The sequence below is a fragment of the Mastacembelus armatus genome, chromosome 19, assembly GCF_900324485.2.
Source record: "Mastacembelus armatus chromosome 19, fMasArm1.2, whole genome shotgun sequence".
In the NCBI taxonomy this organism is placed as follows: domain Eukaryota; kingdom Metazoa; phylum Chordata; class Actinopteri; order Synbranchiformes; family Mastacembelidae; genus Mastacembelus; species Mastacembelus armatus.
The window spans coordinates 17,573,409-17,594,908 of record NC_046651.1 but is presented as its reverse complement, the minus strand read 5'-3'; the positions used below and the strand labels follow the sequence as shown (position 1 = coordinate 17,594,908).

At 40.6% G+C, this 21,500-nt stretch overlaps 1 protein-coding gene across 1 annotated transcript in view; it reads left to right on the top strand.

The window, feature by feature from the left end:
* Nucleotides 1-7,168: 7,168 nt before the first annotated feature.
* The window catches only part of skap1 (src kinase associated phosphoprotein 1), a 28,772-nt gene continuing 14,440 nt past the window's right edge, over nt 7,169-21,500 (top strand). The window contains exons 1-4 of the mRNA XM_026315598.2: nt 7,169-7,404; nt 8,286-8,391; nt 9,018-9,043; nt 9,202-9,318. Coding sequence (XP_026171383.1) covers nt 7,365-7,404; nt 8,286-8,391; nt 9,018-9,043; nt 9,202-9,318 — 289 coding nt within the window. The 5' untranslated portion in view covers nt 7,169-7,364. The remainder of the gene's footprint in view (nt 7,405-8,285; nt 8,392-9,017; nt 9,044-9,201; nt 9,319-21,500) is intronic.

Here is a 21,500-nt window from a genome sequence, read left to right as displayed (position 1 = left end):
CGCTCCCAGCGGGCTCTCCATCTGGAGGTGTCAGATTCGGTGCTGCAGCCAAGACCACGGAGACAGATGTTCAGCTGGGGGAGAGGAGGAGGATGTTTTTCACCTTCGGATCAGCGCAGTCCCTCTTTGCCTTCTGCTGGAAAATTTAGGGCAAGGAGAGGTGAGGAACAAGAAGGAAGATGAAACATGGGCACAAAAATAATCAAAAACTCCAAAGCCCGAATGCCTGACAGAACAAACTATTAATAGATACAGCAGCCAACCTCTTTCTCCTCAGATATCTTACACATCTTTAGCCGCCCGCCCCCCCCTCTGCACTTTGTTTGAGGTCAGCCCAGTGCTGTTTGTACCACATGCTGCTCGCAGTTGTTGCAGGCTCTTTTACAAGTCTATTGCCAGGCTCACTTCCTTGTTTTCTACCAGTTCCTCTGTCGCATGTCACTCTGCAGGATCCCAGGGCTTCAAAGGAGAACTAGATACAGTATTCATAGGGTCACGGGGGGTTGGTCATCCATGAGATACCACAGAGGAGCCATTTTTATTGGCAGATATCAAAGCCAGTCATTTAGATTAACATCATTGATCTACTGCATATACAGCATGTACTCTAGCACGCTGACAGGACACAGAGATAAATGAAGCATCAAAGGAGCATCCACTGAAGTATTCGAGAGAAATTTCCACCAAACTGAGCAATATTGACAATGCTCTAATATCTTTATAAGCTGCAGCGTATCAGATTTTTTCAGGGGCAGAACAATAAAGTCGTTTTTCCATCATTTTCCTGGGTGATTTTTACAGTCTGCTAACCTTTGGAGATGGAGGAAATCCTGCTTTTGGCCGACCAAAGAAATACTGTGATGCAAAGTGATGCCTCAAAACTGGAGCTGCAATGATTAATCAGTTAGTTGTTTGACTGAAATTAGCAAAACTGTGCCAATTGAATTTTAAAAGAAAAACATCTCAACTTGATTTCACATGTTTCTTTGATGTGTGTGATGGTAAAGGGCTATTTGTGATGTATGATAAGGGGCTTTATTAATATGTTTGCCTTGACATCTTTGGCCATTTTATAGACAAAACAATTTATAGACTAATCGGGAACGTAATCAGTACAATAATCGATAATGAAAATGGTCGTTAGTTGCAGCCCTGCAGATGTAATAACCTTTACTATGTACTGGATATGTATTTAAAAAGAACAAACAAATCAGAAACTATTCTTGATTCTCAAACCCAATAGTTGCCTCATGTTAATCAATGTGCAAACACCAGTGAGTTTATAGCTAAAACATTAGCATTAGCATTTTGTACTATTGATAATTTCAACGATAGGCATTTTTAGCTCTCAAATAAATTGGAAATCAAAGAAACAAGGTGAACCATGAACAGTCATATATGTTATTTATATTCTGTAGATTTTTAAATGTATGTGTTTTAATTCCCACTGTTTTTTTTTTTCATTGATCATCTAATCTTTGTGGAGAAATGTTGCCTAGTTATGAATGACAATGTTTTCTTCCTTTGTTTTGGCATTGAGGCTCTTTTTAGTCCAGCCTGGGAGATTCTTGACAACCATCCCCCATCCGAGTCAGGCTCTATTGGATCTAGAAGCGCCGGCCGACCTGAAGCCCCTGTCTCCCGGGTCCCCCTGCAACTGCATCCTTCCCCACTCCATCAGCATAGTAACTGAGAGAGACAAGTGACTTGGCCTGGGTTAACGTCTTAATACTCCCTGGGATTGCCTCCAGGATCCAAATGGCTACCCCTAATAGTCTTCCTCCTCCGTGTGCCTGTCAGACGGCCATGACTATATGCTGTAAGAAAAACAAGACTAGCTGAGAGGCAGAGTAACGAAGCAGCACAGTGGAATAATGAGGGGTGGTGAGGAAGAATACAGCACCCATAAAAAATTGGGAGTAGAGACACAGGTCTGAAGTGATGCTCAAGGCCCGGATGTGCCCCTGCTTGGATAGTTTGCATGAGGAGCCTGTGCACTTGCAATTAATCCGACTCCTTCCTTCAGAGCCCAGGAGAGGAAAACCAGAACTCAATCAGTGTCACGTCACATGGTTCAAAGCGGCCAATTCGATGCTGCCAGGAGGTTGAGAAATGCAAGGTGACAGTTCATTTTACCAGTGACAGTGTGTCGGTCTCGCTTGCTGGTTCCCCAGTCAATTCCCAGCGAGCAGTGAAGGTTGAGTGTTGCTGGAGACAGACAGCAGCTACCCCCCCTCCACACCCTTCCTCCTTCTCCTCCTCACCACCACCGCTCTCTCATCGACCCCGCTCTGCTTTGTATTCCAATTAACTGGACAGAGGGAGAGGCGGCAGTGTGCAGGATCACAAGCACAGGCAGACACATTCTTCTGGCGTCCTTCCAGTCTCTCAACCCCACTACTATCAATACTGCTGTGCTTCCTTTCCCCTTTCCTCTCTCCTCAGCTCATGACAAGGGCCAGTTGTTCCACAGGGATAATTCATAGATTCTTCTTTAACAACTGCCTCTAGGGACATTGTCTTGGTAATGAAAAATAGGTCCCTCTCATACATTCATATATCACATGTAATAGAGGTATGTAATCACTCAGTTGAGTCAATGCACTGCTAGCTGTAACTGCTATCCTTAAAAGACACCTCAAATAATGCTGAATTAATATTTTGAAATGGCTCATATATCCCGACATAATACGATTTGAATGATTTTCTATTCAGTGCTCTCAGGGCTGACATTGATTTCAGCACAAGCTGAGGTAAACCCCAGAGTCAGTCAATGTGCGACTGAGTGAAGGTTGTAGATTTAGCACAACACATTTGCTCTTCTGTCTTTCGTGTCCTCGATCTATCATCACTTTTTACCCTGCTGCCACCACAGCCCCCCTGCGCTGACATACAGTGTGTTTGAGCAATGGGTGGGCTGGGAATACAGTGATTCGGAGGAAATCCGAAAAGTAAACTATCTCTTTTTATCTCCTTGAGCAACACAAACGTTTATGACAGACCCTCAAGAATCAGGCCAAATACCTTTTTCAATCAAGGGTTTGGAGATTTTTAAATTAGGGCGACATTTGTGCATCCACCTTAAGACATTTGCAATTGAAAAATGTGACATTTATTCCTACAGAGTGATGAATGCCAAGGTTATAAAACATATGGTGACATTGTTACCTGCCACTTGAATCCTGTGGATTTTTGCAGAATTTTAGAGATGAAAAACAAATTTTGAGCAGATTAATACTCGTCAACCACAGCGCTTCCTTTTCTAAGACAAAGATGAAGACAGACAGAGCCTGAAAGACAGGCATGGGTGCTTCACTGTTTGTCCCTCTGGACTGCAAAACAGCCCCTGCCTATCTGGAGAATGCAATGTGATGTGTGTGTTTGCATGACAGAATACACACACACACACCTTTCATGCCCCGAGGATCCTCCTGCCTCTCTCCTTCTGGTTCTATCAGATCAGAGAGACCTGCAGTCCCTCCCCACACCGCAATGCAAATGAAAAGGAATGTGCTGATAAAAGGCCAGATCCTAGAGATGAGAGGGCAGAAGAAGGACAGGGGCAGCGAATGCTAAAGGGGGAGAGCCTCTTGGGGAGATGAGAGGTGGCGGAGGAGTCAGTGTTGGTAGTAGTGGGAGATCATAGCCTTGCTCCCCCTCAGTGGCGTTTGATACAGGGCTTTTGTCGCTCTTTCAGCGGTGCATTGTTGGGTGGTGTAATCCCCGTCGGATTACAAAGAGCTTCCCTTTTCATATGGGGCTGACCCAGCAGGCAGGTGGCTGGGGCTCTGTGGAGCTGTCAAGGGGAGGGAACCTCTTTTCCAGGGGAGGGGACCCCAGTTCCTCTTACCTTCACAGGGGCTTTTTGCTCGGAGGCCAGTCAGGCACAGGTCAACGTGGGGACAATCCTGACATGGGATTCAACTCGCCCTGACCCTGTGGCTTCCTGTAGAGAAGTGACAGGAATGACCATCATGAGATAGCATTTAACATGAAATACTGAAAAAACTGTGAAAATGATTCTAATCCAATTATGCATCGAAGAGAAACTGCTGCTCTCTTAACACATTTTTATTTCATACTAAAAATGAAGCAGAACTGCAGTGAACAGTGAATTAATTGATTACTCACTTAGAAAATGAACCACCAGCTATTTTGAAAACTGATTAATAGATTCAGCTACTCAAATGAAACTGAGTAGCTGCTTTTTTCATCTTACATCATAATACATAAATAAACATTTTTAGGTTTTGGGCTGTTGGTCAGACAAAGCAAGATATTACCACTATAGTTTGTTTTATCATCCAAATGATTAACTGTAGAAATAACATGAAAATTAATGGATAATAAAAAAATAATGGCTAGTTGCAGCCCCATACATCTCATTTTCTGTTTTAAATGCAATAACTACACAAAAATGACATCCAATGTGCCAAATATTCCTACAAACAGTCATTCATTTTATTACTGTTATAAGTTGCCTGGGAGATGAACTAATTATCTTGTGAGCTTGAACAAACATTGCATATTTTAAACGCGAACATTAGTCCAACATTTATTTCTGGTGTATTCTGTCGATGTGAACAGTGTCTGATCGAGCTTTGGTTATCTGATGGCTTTCCTTGTAGTGTTTCAATATGGCAGGATCAATAAGACTATAGTGAGGCCCAGCACTGTTTCTGTTAGTATTGCTATCTCTACCACTGCCTCTTCTACACATGGCAGCTAAGCACCCAGTCCACCCATTGTTCCCCCACTACAGCTGTAATAAACTATACTGCTGGATATGGTAATGATGCTTCTTTTATGTGTAACCAAAATACCCTAACTAGTTTTTAGGCTTTAATCAAAAACCTATCGAAGCAGTGAATATAGTCATTTACTTAGAGAAGTGAGAATTGGTGATAGGCTAGATAAATGCTTTTCAGGGTGAAAATAGTGTTTAACAATTTGAAAATCTGATGTAATTAGAAGCTGTACATCCAAAAATAATAAAAATTGAATCCCTCCTGATTTATACTCTTATCTTGAAAACACAAGGCAGTTTTATGACCCCACTGTGACATTATTTTCAGCATCAATTTCATTCATGACACCATTAACTTACAGTTTAATAATTCACAGTTTAGCCTATACAATGATGAGCACCTGAAGGCAACATTTGCAACATGGGGAAAACGTAATAGTCATAATTTACAATAAAATAAAAGCGGAGTTTACAGCTAACAACATAACAAAAACACAGCTATTATAAAATAAGATAACCATGATATGATATTATTAATTATTAATTATTAAAGACGTTTCTAAAAACATCGCATCATTAACTCCAGGGGAAAGTTATGTGTCCTTGAACGCAGCGCGAAAGACTACTAGCTAGGTAAGTTAGTCTGCATTCAGGTAAAACCACCGTTTCAAAAGGTTTAAGATTGTTGTAATGATAAACAGGTGAAGTTCCTCAGGTAAATGTCTGGTTGTTTCAGAGGCCAGTTAACCTTAAAAACGCCAGGTAACATTAGCTAATTGACGGCGGCCCATCACGTCAGGTGACGTTAGCAACGAGTTAGCATCATGTAAAACAGTTAAACTTGATGTAAATGGCAGACAGGTGAGCATAGACAGGTCAGGACAACATTTGCTTTCAGTGACATGAAATAGGGAGTTTGTGAGACTCACTCTGGAGAAAAATGTTTAGCTAAGTTTACAGTTTCAGGGCTAACTAATAACAGTTAGCAGATTAGCATTAGCATTAGCGGCTCCAGGGGTAGCTAGAGGACTTGATCACCTGTGAAGCAGGTAGCTAAAGTATGACCTTGAGATAACGATCAAAGCCCACATACTTTTCAACAAAACAGTCATTTGTTAGGTGCTAACACAATTTGTTTTACTCTTTAGTCACGATGAATGTTTTCATTTGGGCTAAATAGCTCAATATTTGTTATTTTAAGTTGAATAAAACCTACAGTAGCACCTGAACACTAGTTTGTATCAGGGCTATGAGGCCACTGAACATGTCAATATTAGAGGCACAAATGCACCTGACTTTAGAGCTGTCACTAGCAAATACTGTTGTTAATCTGTGGATATTTTCTCGATCAATCAATTATTAGATAATCTATAGTGTCAGCAAATAGTGGTATTGACATCTTCTGAAGTTTTGCCTGAATAACATTTCAGAAGCCAAAGATAATTCAGTTTCATGTATGAAGCTGAAAGCTGCTATATACACACACCAACTAATAGAATTTCTGCAGCTCAAGTTGGCTCCTGTGTTTAATGCAAACATACAGAATAATTTCACCAATACACTGATAGAAGCTTTTGTGCAACTGAATGTTGACATTTGATGATGATATTTTTATTTTTACAAGTTTACAGTAAGTTAATAAGAAGTTTTCCAGGGACTCCTATCTGCATTTCAGGTCCCCCATCCAAGCATCAGCCCTGACTTTAATATTTGAATAGCTGTTTTCAATTAAAGAAACTCCTAGGGGAAATCCCATTTTGCTGACTTTTTTTTTATAATGTGGTACTTTATTGATCCCTTAGGGGAAATTGTCTGTTAGCTCTTCCCACTTTGGGCTGCCACAGATCAGTGACAGAGCAGTATATCTGGACCTGGTAGGGATTCACTGTCTTGGTCAAGGACACTTCAACACTACTTGCCAAGCTGATTTGGTTGAAGATTTGAAGGTGTGATCAATGGGAATTGTAGTGTTATTTACAGCCTCCCTGAAAACGTAACACTGGGATACATTTATTTGGGAAGTTTTTAAATCCTACTCCTTCCATTTTATTGGGAGAAAAGATGAATATCTGACTGTATACACAGGAAAGCATAAAATGAGAAGCAGTTCCTTTTGTAATATCCAGGATAAGTTTCAGGTGTTTCAAGTTGCTCACTTTGTGGTTTAGCACAAACACCTGCATGTAGTTAAAATTATAGTTTACGAGACTTTAAACATATTTGTTAAAGGGCAATTTTTCTGGTGTCCAGTACTACTTAAAATATTCTGTATGACATTTAACTTGGGGTTGTTATTGTAGGTCAGAGGGGTGTCAGTCAAATCTTGTCAACCGCCTTGCCTGAGAAACCAGAGTGCAGAGGAAGTTGTCATTTGCACACCTGCTCCTCCCCATTTTGTGCAAATCTAGATGCATGCACAGAAATAAGGTTTCAGAGCCAGGTGGTTTGATGCTTTGCCAGTCCGTGTATGTGTCTGTGTGCGTAACCCAGGCTCATTGTTTTCTGTCATGGAGGTGTAACAGAATGACATAGGCTGCGTTGTGGAGTCAAAAGCAAAGTGTGACAGGGCAGAAAAAGTCTTAAAAATTCTGTGATCCAAGTTAGGTGAAACTCAGCAATGGGGACAATCCCGATTGACATCAGGAGACTCTTGGATGGTAATGTCTTCATTTTTTACTTTTAATAATCCTTGTTACATTTATCGTTAAATCCTATTGTTAAGGAAAAGTGAAGTTTTGGAAAAATAGTTAGCTTGAAGTGACAGTCCTAAAAAGTATGTCACATCTTTCTTTTTATTCCTTAAATTCTGATACCTGCTGTCTCTTCAAGTAGCACAAACAAAAGCAAAGAATGAAGCATGAAAAACGCCATTTTAAAACCGCTGTGATATACCGCAAACTGTTCCCAACATGGTGGCACTTTGGCATTTACTGTATTTGCATGTCTTGCAAGGCCAGCAAACACAGTTTTTGGAGGAACATTTGCATATGTCAGTACATTTGTATAAAATGGGAGTGAGGCCATAAAGAATTTGAATCGGATAAATGATGTGGACAAACCAGTTTTTGGTTACAGTTTAATAAACTCAACTCTCCCGTTAGTCTGTATTGCTGCTGTGACCTGAAAACCTGTTTATAATTCATGGTCAGAGTGAAAGAAAATGTTTATTAAAACTACTTTGCTTACTGGTGTATTCAATGTGTTGTCATTTAAATGATACGTACGCAACAACCAGTGGACACCTAAACGTAAACCTGCTCTTTATAAGGGAGAAACACGGAGACACTAGATTGAAACACGTGCACATTTAAATGAGTTTTATACTCATGAGATGCTGTTAAAACAAAAATTTAAATATTTTGTCTTAGCAAATAATTGTGGGAGATTTTGAGTGTAGTCTCTTCCACATCGCACATTGGCGTGCCTGGAACAGGGTTATTCAGTTAAAATTAAAATTCAAAGAATTATGTGCTGCCCTCGGGTTGTGATCCTGAAATGTCATGAATGTCATGCTTACAGTGTCTTCTCTCCTCCTCAGATTGTGAACTGTTTGTGACAGAGCACCTTCAAGACGAAAACCTCAGTGAAACTGTTCAAGAAATACGGAAAGTTTTACTGAATAACTTCAGAATCGTCCATGCAAGGTAGGACCTCACCTCTGGAAGCAGATCTAAATCCATTTAGAGTCATAAAACATTGCTTTACTTGTCAAGAGTCACAGTGTAATTTCATGACACCATTATCTAGCTTTTGCTTTTAATACAACACTAGACCTTTAATTGTTGCTGTAATTGCTTTAAACACAGTTTGCAAAATCACATTTGAAGGAACTCATTTAGTCTAATGGTGTCACCTTCAAGGCTTCATTCTTGCTTTTCTAATTGCTATTAAAAGTTTTTAAAGATTTCATAGAATAATCTTTTCTGATCTGGATAATTTAATCTTAATCTTAATGTGACTTAATTTACAAGCATAATGAACAGTCCATGAACCCCAAAACAATGAAACTTTTGTATGAAGTGTAATCGTTTACTCCGGAAACAACTGTCTTCAACGGTGTTGCCTGCACTGCATGATAAGAGACTCATGCTCTGGTACAGAAAACCTGTGGTTTTTTGTGGTCGTCTGCAGGAAGCAATTACTAAATTGCAGAAGCTGTACTGAAGATGATTATAGAAGCTGTACTTGAGTCAGGTTAACAAATGAAAACACAGAGAATGTTGCAGTTGAGTGCAGCAGTTTTTGATTTATGCTTATTTTAATATTACAGAAACCCTCAGGAATTCCCCTTTCCATGTAAGTAAACCAACTTTATCTTCTCTGTACTTTATTCATGCTGACATGTTTTAGCTTTGTGTGGTATATACATGAGAAAGTGAAACTCCTGAAGTCTTATTTTACTCACTGACGTTTGCTTTATCCCTGTCTGTGTAACACACTTTTAATTTATACAGCGGACTATAAGGACGAAGAGGGCTCTGATGACAACCGCAGCTCCAGCCTGGGTCGCTCTGCCCCTTCAGACGATGCCTCAGTAGCCTCTGACTACCAGGATGATGGGATCCCTGAGTGTAAGTCAATCACAGTCCTATTCAGATTCCCTCCTTGTGTGTGTGATTGTGTGAGATCTTAGGTTGTTTGCCCAATACACAAATCTCAGCTCCAAAGGCTCTAATTAAATTTGTGGGCCTCTCAGTATAAAAATTTATTTTAAGTAGTGGCCCAGTCCTTTGTGCAAGTTTTACCTGTTAAATTTTAACTCTATGAAACATACATGTCTGTATAAACAAAGCTCTGTTGAATGGTTTCAGTGTGCAAGGAATTCTGCCTGCACAGAAGCAAAGGTTAAAAGGAGTCGGTGTCACAGCAGACAATGCAGGTTTAACTCCATTCTGACACACCCACACCTCACCACAGGAAGCGCAGGTGGACATATTAGCTCTATATTGTTTCTTGCCATCTTCATTCGAAACACTACACCACGTTTGTGAAATTTCCCATCTTTGCTGGCCTCCTACCTCACAGCCTTGCTCTGGTGACATCAGTGACTCCTCCCTCTCCTGTCCCTCTTGGCCAGTGTGCAGGTAGGCCGACCTGACCCTGGACAAAAGAGGCTGGTGGTTCACAAAGGGCTGAATAGTGACTTAGAGCTCCCTCCAGTGGCAGATCCTCTGTTTCTGATCTGTCCCCTTGAGCTGGATGTGGGGACTGTGGGAAGCATGGAGGCAGCCCACACAGACAGGAGGCTTTGTAGCTGCAGGCTAATGCAGTGATTGATCGACCGCAAGTCCCTCTATTCTTTCACAACTGGGTTTGAAATACAACACTGTACCTGAGGGGCCATGTGTGTTCTATCCCTCTCTCCCTTTATCAATCTTTCTCTCTATCTTCCTTTCTCTGACTTGCCCTCCCTCCTGTTCAGACTTTTTGTATTTCTGACTCTATGTGCCAGCTAATAGCCCTTGACGTGACATGCCGCAGGTGGGCATTATTGACTTGGCTGCCTCAGGTGCCAATCTCTACCCTGTGCTCGTTTTCAGCTCTTTGCCTGAGGTAAAGCTGGAACCATGTGGAATTTCCCAATAAGATAAAATGAACACATTGTCACCGTTTGCTGTCATTTTATGGTACCGGTAGTTAATGCCAGCTGGATATAGTCAAAAATGATCTCTTTATTTGGAAATGGCTTAATGAACTCTTCTGTTCTCTGCCTACAGAAGAGTAACTGCTCTGCAACTTTGGAAAAATAGAGTAAACAAATTACGGCAGATGGTCGAAACACAGACCACAAGACAATGATAATTCATGTTTTGAAATTGTTTATTTCAGAACAAACAGGGCAAGATTTCCTTGGGGAAACAAACAAAATCAAACTATAAAATGCTTAACAAATTTCCCTTATGGGTGTAATGTTAACACGTCCACGTCTGTTGCTGTGGAATGTGATAGCTGTTCAATCTCAAACATGTTGTCGCACTGTTGTTGATATTAAATGTGAGGAATTATCATTATGCAGCTCTACAGTGGTTTTCTTTTTTTGAGGGGGAGGGGCTGCTTTTTATTTTTAATATCAGCAACTGATTGCCGTCGATACTAAATAAGTACACTTAAAGAAACGTACATTTTATTGTTGGATCAATAATCATAACATTTGATTCGTGTTGTAAGAAAAATGTACGGCCTGCGGCGCTGTGTCTTTTTATTGCTGGCGGACTCTGACCATGTTAGTGTAGTGAATGGCCTGTGTCCTCACTAAAGGGCATGTAGAGTTCATAGTTCATTCTCTGTTCACTGCCAGTTGAAAGAAATGGCTCACACTTTTCTGTTGGGCGGTCTGTTTCAAGAGAAGAGGGAGTGTGTGGAAAATAATGGCGTGGCCACCTAATGAAATCAGTGACATTTTAGGAGGAACAGTCGTCCACGGTGACGATTTAAATTTTCTTTTATGCTCTCTAATGCCAAAATCAGCAGATTACCTTTGTTATGAAAATAAATGATAATTTTGTGATTTAGAGAATAGCGTTTGGTTATAAGGAGAAGGTAGAGAACTGAGTTATTTCTCGAGTTTAATTGCGTCATTTTATTTGAGCCTACTGTACACAATAGAGACTTTGTGACTCGGAGAATGTATTATCCGTGGTAATCGACTGCCTGCCTTCGCTGCTCTCTGTTCCCTAACCAGAGAGTGAGTGAGTGTGAAGTCGATGGCTGCTTTTGCACGCAGGAGGAGCCTGTGCCGTTTGATTAGATGCGGTGGCCTGTTGTCTTCAGTGCACTAGGTGACACCAGATTTGTAATGGCTGACAGGAACAGATGGAGCCTCCATTGTTAGCCCGGGTGTCTGCATGGTAATGTGAACTGAGTTTCACCCGCCGACCGCACCGGTGACCTGATCGCGCCTGCAGCCTCACCCCAGCCTTGTCTGCCTCCTTTAGCAACTGCCACCTCTCTCTCTCTCTCTCTCTGTGCTGTTTGGGGTTCACACACATTTTAAGGTAGTTATTTTAACGCCCTCCATCATACACTCTTTGCCATTCCGCTGCATTTTGCATACATAAACAAATATATGCAGAGAAAAAATGTCTCCCCCTGGCATTCAAAATCTCTTTTACACACACACGCATGCACACGCACACATGCACACACACACAATATGCCCTCACATGCATACACACAAATAGACCCCAGGAGACAGCTGGAGATGTGGTGCTTTTAGCACTGTCATGCTGTTTACAGGTCAAGTTTACGAAGTCAGAATGGCCTGTTTGTTTTTCTTTGATTGGGGAGCACCGCTGGGTGCTCGGGGATGTTTGCTGGGAAGCTGCCGCGATGACAGAGCGCTGCAGGAAGAGCTTTGTTTCAGGAGGCGTGCAGAAAAGATGGCGCTTTTGATTTGTCTGCCTCCTCTTTGTGATCTTAATGGTTTTGTTATGATCCACCATATAGCCTGTCTTTGCTCAGATGTGGAGGTAGAATAGAGTCAAAAAACTTAGTATGCGTATGGATGTTATTTTCCGAGATACGTCAGGTAAATTTTATCTGCTGGTGGTTTTTGTGCATTGAAGCTTTTCAATATGACATACAGTAATGTTTGTTTACTATATATATTCTTCTGTGTTACATAATCTAAGATTTCTAAGAAAATATCTTGGAGATCATTTGATTTGACATGTAGTGAGGTAGGACTGCAAGTAACAATTATTTTGATGATTCTGTTATTTTCTCAATTAATCAATTCTGAGTTTAATGTCTAAAAAAGGCCAAAATATCACAGTTTCATAAATCCAAAGGCGATACCTTGAAATTGCTTGTTTTCCGTCTAAAGATGATTGATTTGCTGTCACATTAGACAAAGAAAAGCTGCATATCATCAAAATTGAGAGGAGGGAACAAGAGAGAGTCTGATTTTTGTGTGAAAAATGAAACTGATGATTAACACTTGATTGACTGATATTTTCAGCTCTATAGGCCGGTCTGTTCTATAGGCCTATTTAAAGAACGCATGCAACGCCTATCGGTGATTACTGCGCTGGCCCAATTTCCTAAACCAATTACTGGCAATAGAATGCAGTAGGATAACCAATTTGAAGTTATGTCTCACTGTTGCCTATTCCTCATTTGAATATGAGGAGCCAATGTACACTAACAACATTATTACATGGTGCTGGTAAATAGTATATTAAATTTTGTCATTTTGGCTGTGGCTTGAAGCTATGTGAAGTTAAGTGTTTTTGAGGAAACATGCCTGGGTGAATCTTGGCTGGCAAAACAGAGAAAATGATGCCAGCTGACGGATTGATGCTCCATTATGTGGTTGATCAGCAGTGTTTTACCTGCCAACTGGCCCTTGTCTGTGTGTGAAGTGAAATTAACCCAATGAGAAAGAAAGTTTCTGGGTGATTCACAGTGGAGGAATTCACCTTAAAAGAATGAGAATAAACCGCTTCATAGCCGGCATTCCAGTTATTCTTCTATATGCAGCCCGGGACAGGGTTGGGGGTCTGCATAGGTGATCTCCTTGCAGGTTTGTTGGACTGTGGTTGTGCCGTCTTCCCACTTCCTGAACTTTTGACCTTTGGCCTCTTCCTTGGCGAACCTGTTTCCTCACTCGACACTGTGTCAATGAGTCTGTCCTGTCACAAAAACGCCCATCAGTCATGAAGTTACTTTGGCCTTGCTGATAGTCATTTACTGTATCAGAATATCAGCCTGGAGATTAATTTTTCACCATGTTCATTGGCGTATGGATTTCATGACATTTGGATAGCGGCTGCTCGTTTGCAAGGAAGCGAAGAATATGTTAATGACCTCTTCTCTTCCTCATTCCCCTTCACTCTCCTTTCCTCTCCTCCCTCAGTTGCTGCCTGCGTACTCTTCTAGAAACACACACACACATTACGAGGTAGGAGCAGGCTCTGTGCATCGCTGCGACTGCTTGCCATCAGGGTTCAAAAGTTCATACTATTCCCCTAGGGCTACTGTGCTGCTGCAGATGCTGATAGTCTTTTCTCTCTCTCTCTCTCTCTCTCTCTCTCTCCCTCTCCCTCTCCCTCTCCCTCTCTCTCTCTCTCCCCCTCTCTCTCCTGACTGCCTTTCTCTCCCTCTCTCCCTCGCTGTTTACACTATTAATCTTGTACACTCTCTCTCACACACTCACTCACACTGCCTGGCAAGAAGAGAGCGGCTTGAAGGGGGGATTTGGACGTATTTAACCGAAGGGCATCCATCACTCTCATCTCTGGCTTCACCCCCACCAAAAGCTGCACTGTGTAGTTTTTGCATCCTCGTGGTTTGTAAGCTCTCCGAAGTAGCTTTCCCCTCATTTGCTTTGTTTTATTGTTGCATTGCATATAATTACATCCCTCCGTTGCCCCTGGTGTAGCGCCGTGTTGAAACCCGGGGAAAACAGGCGAAGGTAAATGTGCAGCAGTCCATCTGTAAAGCGGCACATAGGCAGAATGCAAAGTGGGAAGCTGGGGCAGGGTGGCTCCTAATCTCCCCCAGAGCTGTCAATGTCACAGACAAATAGCAAAACTATCAGATGCGGTGGGTTCACCCAGAGGTTAGCGTTCCCAGGTACCTCCTGCATTCACTCCCTCTCTTCCCCCCCGCCTTGCAAATGAGAATTTGATTTTGCCCTCCACTGGAATCCATTTCTGGAGATGAATGAAGTTTCAATGCCAAGCCCAGGTGGCCTCGCTGATTTCTTAGGGAAATAAATGGAGATGGGAGAGATGTGTTGGCCTGTACATAGACAGTGACACGACGACTCCTAATGCCTCTGGGATCCCTCTGTTTAATTGTTGCTGTAATGTAGCACTTTAAGGTCATTAACATGCCCTTGTGGAGTTATTTGAGGATGTTCAGGATGCATCCCTCTTTACGCTGGGATCCCCGTTCGGCTGGGAGAAGTCAGCAGTGTTTACGTACATGTCAAGTGGGGCAGGGGTGTCGTGGGCTTGTATGCCGCTGTAAGTCAGCTTATCTAGAAAGGAAATTTTTACCATTGATTTATACTGGTCTGTGCTGCAAGTTAGCTCATAGAAGGAGAATCAGTTTGTGAACACATCATTGTTCAGAAACTTTGTCCTCTCTGGCAGTTTGGTTCTAATTTGTTTTATTTAAAAATAACAAAATAATGTATTTAGACAATTAACTTAAAAATAGAAATTCTCTACAACTGATCTCAATTAAAGTGACAGTGTTAAATAAAAATAATGAATTTATAGTTTTATTTTTTCCTTTTTTTTTTTTTGCTTAGTTTAATAGGTTCAGTCATTTTAATTTTAATGGTAAAACTATAAAATGTTTGAACATAATTTTAAAGCTAAATATTTAAAAAAATCTTTGCTGTTTTATTCTAATACATTTCTATGAGTCCATTTGTATATTTTCACAAAATCATTTTTAAATGACATGCAGGACTTACAGTCATAGAGGTTTCTTCATTTACCGTTTTCATTGAATGATGCACTTCAGAACTGATTTGATTTTGGTTCTGGGTTACTTATTTATTTTTCAAAGAAATGAAGGTGTGTTTTAAAAAATAGAGAAGTTAATGAATTATATAAGAATTTGAAAAATGTGGAAAAAATGTCATTTATCATTTTACATATAACCAGTTATAAAAAATGAGATATTGTTGAAATACTTCAGTATTTCAAAATGAGCTGTATTTTTTTTCTGCAAAGCATGAAAAGTAATAAAGAAATGCATCATGTACTGATTTGTTCTAAAAAGGCCAGATTAAGGGATTATTTATTCAGTGCCGGTGTTGTGATAATAGAAGCCTGTTAAAAATATAATTAATATAACAGAGTCATTATTTCCAGTCTTCTGCTAATTATAAAAATAAAGTTTACCACAGAAAAAAATAATGTTGGCTTTAAAAAAAAATTGTATTTAATAATGGGGATTAAAAGTTGTTTTAAATTATGTGAATGCCACTAAGTTTAAAAAAAAAAAACAAAGGCACTGGAGTGAAATGGTTTTATTAAATATTCTTTTTAGCCGAAACCGTCTGGGTCAGACTTAAGCAATACGCTGATTTTGATGAGCCGTATTTACCTTGACAGAATATTTTTTTCTCTAACACCTGTTGCTCGTGGACTTCATCGTGATTTATGACGGGAGTCAAAGAATGATAGCATCATATAATTGTTTATTGGCATAATATGTAACAGTAGTGCCTATAAAATAAGAGTGATTATATTAAAAGGTAATAGACGTGAGATATTGCTCAGAATAACATGGTGCAGTAATGTGGTCCTTGTGAGCATATTTACTTACCATTATTGCTAAAATTATTTTTAAAGCGTTTTAGTGGAAATAACCAAAGCATGTTAAAGTTGCAATAACTGTAGATTCAGAGGACGAGTGTGTTGAGTGTTTCTCCCTCCAGGCTGTGTCGTCGTTGTGTTATATCCCGTCTTTATCACAGATATACTGGCTCTCCTGTGGCCCTGAACTCCTCCATTGTTGGTATTTATATTCTTACCACTGTTTTTTTTTTTTTTTTTCCTTTCTTTCTTTTTTTGTGTCTGTCAGTGAAGCAGCTGAAAACCATCCCCAGCGATTAGAGGATCATTGTATCTGCAGTTAAGCATTTGAATAGTGGTAGTAAATCTAGAAAAGGGAAATTCAGGGTCGCTGTAGACCCTACTTATGGCTGCCCAGGGGGAAGCCGATGTCACATAGTAAATTTAGCCCCTTAGTGTCTTTACAGTGGCCGGCCTGCAATGTTTGAAAGTAGGAATAGAGCAAAGCGGAGCCCAGAATGACTTGACATTATTCCTGCACCAAGGTGCACAGCTATTTTTTTTATTCCTTCTAAATTGCATCAAGTGTAACAGACAAGGTCCAGCAATTACCAAGAGAAACACTGGATACCTCTCAGAGGCAAATAATCCAAATCATTAAAGGAAACCAAAGCTGTGATATAAAATATTTACTGTTCATGGTAAAGTTAATATTCTCTTCTGTTAAGGGCTTCACTCAGTCGTGAGGCTTTTATCTCAAGATTTGTTCTTTAACCTGATTGACATCTCTGATCAAAAAAAAAAAAAAACCTTAATCACTCCTGCATAAATTCCCAGTCCCATTAAACATTATTAGACAGTGATACAGGCATCATGCAGCCTGATATAATGCACTGCATGTTTTCTTTGGTTGAAACACATGCATTAGGAGGTTCTAAACACGGTTTATGTATCGATGACTGAAGTCCTAATCAAATCAGGGGGAGGCGAGGAGGGCAGAGAAGACATTCTGCCCTTAGCCTCAGTGCCTCTCAGTCTCTATCCTCCCTCCTGACGGCCGCCTTGCTGGAGGGACGTGCACCGAAGGCCTCCAACTGTAATGAGGAAATATTTATCAATTTAGCTGTGGCCTGTGTGCAGATTGAGCGCCGGGTGGGTGAAGGTGCACTGAGTGAATCCTTTTTCCTAATCAAGGACAGTATCGAAGTGGATTGTGGTCTTGCTCACTTCGTCTGTAGAATCAGCAGCATTCCTCCCTGCCACCCCCCAGCCCCCAACCAGGGCTGGGGGAGCCTCTTTCTGCCTTCTGTTTCACCTCATCAGCAGAGTTCACGCGGGGGTCAGGTCCTGCCCCCTGATGTTGCATTCAGTGCAATACCTCTTGTGTCGAAAGCCACTGTGAAAGCCCCCGCGCTCAAGGACTAAGCAAAGGAGAAAGAAAACATGTGATAACTTGGTGATTTGGATTCCTCACCTGTGCTGTGAGGGGTCACCTCCTAAATAGATCTATTCATCCTCTTACATGTGTATGCAATTATTATTATTGTTGTTGTAGAACCCTACAGACATTACAAGTAAATTCTGTGACTTCTTGGCAGGATATTGTTTTCTCTATAGCTTCAGGTTTAAAAAATAAAAATTTCTTATTCTATAGTTCATTTTATTTAAATATGAAATTCTGTCATATTTAAGTTAAAAATTGAGACTAGAAAGAAAAGTCAGACATTAAATAGTCAGTTCACAAAATTCTTTTAGCAAATATTTTGATAATAAAATCTCTCTTTTTTTTTAAGCAAACATGCCAACTATTCACTTGTAAAATGTAAATGTTTGTATGGTTTTCTTAGTTAATCATAATAAAAATAACATGTTAGGCTTTGACTGTTGACTGGACTAAACAATCAGTTTAAATATTTTAATTTGGACTTTTGGACTTTGATCATTTTTATTTATAACATATTAGTTTAGTCTGTCAATCATTTAGGAACATAATTGACTTTTATTCATTTTTAAAGCAGACTCAGAGCATCACAGCAAATATAGCAGAATAAAGCATTAATGAAAATATATCCAATAAAATTGTGTTTAAACAGACACACGACCATCAGACCTTTTGCAGCAGAGGCGGCTAAAAATTACAAACAACAAATACAGAGACATGTACATCGACCGCAGATCAAGACTTTCCGGCAACTGCTAAAGATGCATAACACACACTAACACACACACACATTACACCAATAATAGAACAGACACATAAGACAACTGATATTACACATCAATTCATTTTCATTTCTGTCATGGCTAACATTTGGGCTGCCAACACTGTGTATGCCATCAAAAATCCATCTTTGAGTGACATACGCAGTCTCTGACAGTGTCTGTTCAGCTCTAAATGGAAATAATTTGACAAATGTTTTATGAATCCATGAATAAGCTGCACCGAATAGTTAAAGAAAAAGAAACCAAGTTTTTTGTTTTTGTTTTTTACCCCGATCAAAGGCTTTTCCCATGTTTCACATGTTTTCTCCATGTTAGTGGTTAATTCACATGTTTCTGTAGGTGTGGATACAATAGTGGTTCAGACCCCCTGACTGTCAAAGTACATGCACCCCTGCTGAGACTGAACCCTGCCAGTCCTGCCTCACAGAAAATATGCTCAAACAGCCTCTTGCCTTCCTGCAGCATTTTCATCTTCTGTGGCACCATCAACATCTTCAGTGCACTTTGGTGTTTTCATAACATCTTTGTTGCATTATGGCCACCGTTAGATCTAATGTAACATATTAGTCCTCCCACCCACCCATTTCCCCTCATTTTGATTCACTCTCTATCCAGCCTTTGATTGACTTTCAGCCTAACTAAAGTGGATTTTAATGAGAGAATACATTAACTCCCTCTGGTCATGGTCACATAAATCAGCCTTTTCTTGCGGGATCAACTGCTGAGCTCATAACACCATGCTGAGAGAGTGTGAATAACCAAATGAGAGATTGCGGCTGTGGCAAACCGCTGGCAACTTGGATGCATTGTTGTGTATCCCCCATAAGTTTAAAACAAGTTCAGAAAGGCAACAGAACCGAGCTCTTATCAGCACACAGGTCAGCTCACTTATGGAAATGTTCTTTTGTCGGGATCAATTAAACGCATATCTCTGGTCAATTTCTATTGATTATCTTCTTCCATTTGGAAATGGGGTGACTCAAATCTTTCCTTGCTGATGACCACTGAGAGCCGTTAGATTCAGTTAGCGTGGCCTGTAGCTGCTCCTCACCTTGATTTACGAAACACGTGACGCGACTCCCACATCACATCTATCCGCTTCTCTTTGTTGGTAATTGCACTCAGCTAAATAGGTTATGCTGAAATATCAATAAATTGCCATCAAATTAATGTCAATACCAAAGCTGTGGATGGTGCTAATTAAAACGCAAAAGGGATGAAAATGAAGTCATGGCATTGCTCTGAATAATTGATAATGCAATTTATGATTTTTATGAAAGAGTGCCGTCTGTCTGCGATTTTGATGAGGCCTTAATTAGATGCATTAATGTGTCTCTCTGTGCCTGTGCTAAAACTCAAACACCATGATGGTTGTTGGAGTTTTTAAGGCCCTAAATTACACATTTTCAAATAACATTACCTCTGAATATCCACTTAAAGTTGCATTGGTCCCAAAGATGTGTTGGTGTGTAATTTTCATTAGAGGAGGCATTGTTAGCTCAGGACCAATTACATTGCTTTTGTTTAGGGTTGGATCAAGGACTTGAGCAAGCAGCATTAAGCCACATGATGCTTTTAGGTTGTGCTGCTACCCTGTGGAAGAAACTAGAACTTTTGTGTGCATGTTTCTGTTTGTACCTGAGGATTCACACAAAAGACACTCAAGTGAGGTCCAGTTACCTTGTGTTAAAGTGTTAAGCATGCATGAATGTGTAATGTTTATTGACTCTAGCAGATCAGACTGATCCTGTGTTGATTTTGTTCCTCCTCATCTATTAGCTGGGCCCGACCTTTGAGATAAATGAAGAGCGAGCGAAGCAGACAGATGAGGGGATTAGAAGTGGGCCGCAACAGGGAAGCAGGCCCAGAAAAAAAATGGACGGACTGCCGACGGATAGATGAGGTGGAGGAGCATAATGACCGCTGTTTGTTATGATGTACTGAATCAGGTTCTCTTTGACAAAACAGTCCTTAGCGCCTCTGTATTTATAGTGTCACCGGTCAGTCCATCCACACAGGCAGGCTGATGATATGTGAGCGTGTTAGTGCCGTGAGGTGTCTGGGGCTCTGCTCTGCAATGACCTGCTCATCTGTCAGGCCCACGAGCTGAAGTGGTGCAGGGTTATCAGATCACACGCTGGACTGTTGTGAACTTAAATCTCTGGAATGTTAACCGAGCAAAAAGCCAATGTCAGCTTTATTTTGGTCTCTAGATCGAAGTTATTCTGGAGGAAAAAAAACAACTTTCGGTGGGAGAGTTGGAGTGGGGCTGCTTTTTATGAATGAGAAAGAGGTTCCAGGCTGAAGTTAGGGGATGCTCTTTGTTTAAGCCAGAGGAGCCAGCTGTGCGATGACATATTTGGTTTTTCCCAACATTTAAACAGGTCCTCTCCGGGGGAGATGGACTCCAGGCATTCCCCTTGTCATCAGCACTCTGAATGGGGTGTCACCCTGACTAGTGTAAATGGTCTTTAAATTGTTCCTGTGTTTCAGGCTATAAAGGCAGTTCCTGCTCTCCCTTTGATTTTTCCCTGCAAGGCTAATGCCTGTTGACTAATGAATTCAGAGGAAGCTCAGCTTTGATTTTGACACATGGAAAAGTCGGGTAGTTTAGCTGAAGACGGTCCTCAAGGCTTACCTGCGATCAAATTTACAAGTTCCTCTCTAATGGTAAAACCTAGAACCTCACAACTAACTTCAACATGGAACAGCTGGTTAAAACTGCAGCATTCCTGGTTAGATCCTCTCTCCCACAAGGAAAACAAAAGCCAAACGACGTCATCTTCAAACTTTTCTCCAGCACAGGAGCAGCAGATGTAACACTGTGTGAAGTGCATCATGTATTGCTTCCCGTCTGCTGCATTAATTAACTTAAGGCTCTCAAGTTGTGCCATTGTCCTCTCATGTTTAAAATTTGACTTAGCAAATTGATGAGAGTTGTTTGAATTCCCACAGGAAGTTTAGTCCCATTAAAAATGCAATGTGAGCAGATGAATGGACTGCAGTGCTCAGCAGCACTGTAAATGTATTGATCCCGGTTCCTGAAGCCTAGCAGGGATCTATTTGATCCACAGGGCTGGACACTATATTTATGTTTGTGTAGGGATAAAGAATATTTAAAGTGCAGCTTATTAGGAGTTGCTGAAATAATTAATTGAGTAGTTAAATTTCAATAACAGATTAATCATCTTAAGCCATTTATTGAGAGGTTCTTCTATTTCTGGCTTGTCAAATGTGAGGATTTGTTGCTTTTTTAAAAATTATTATTCAAT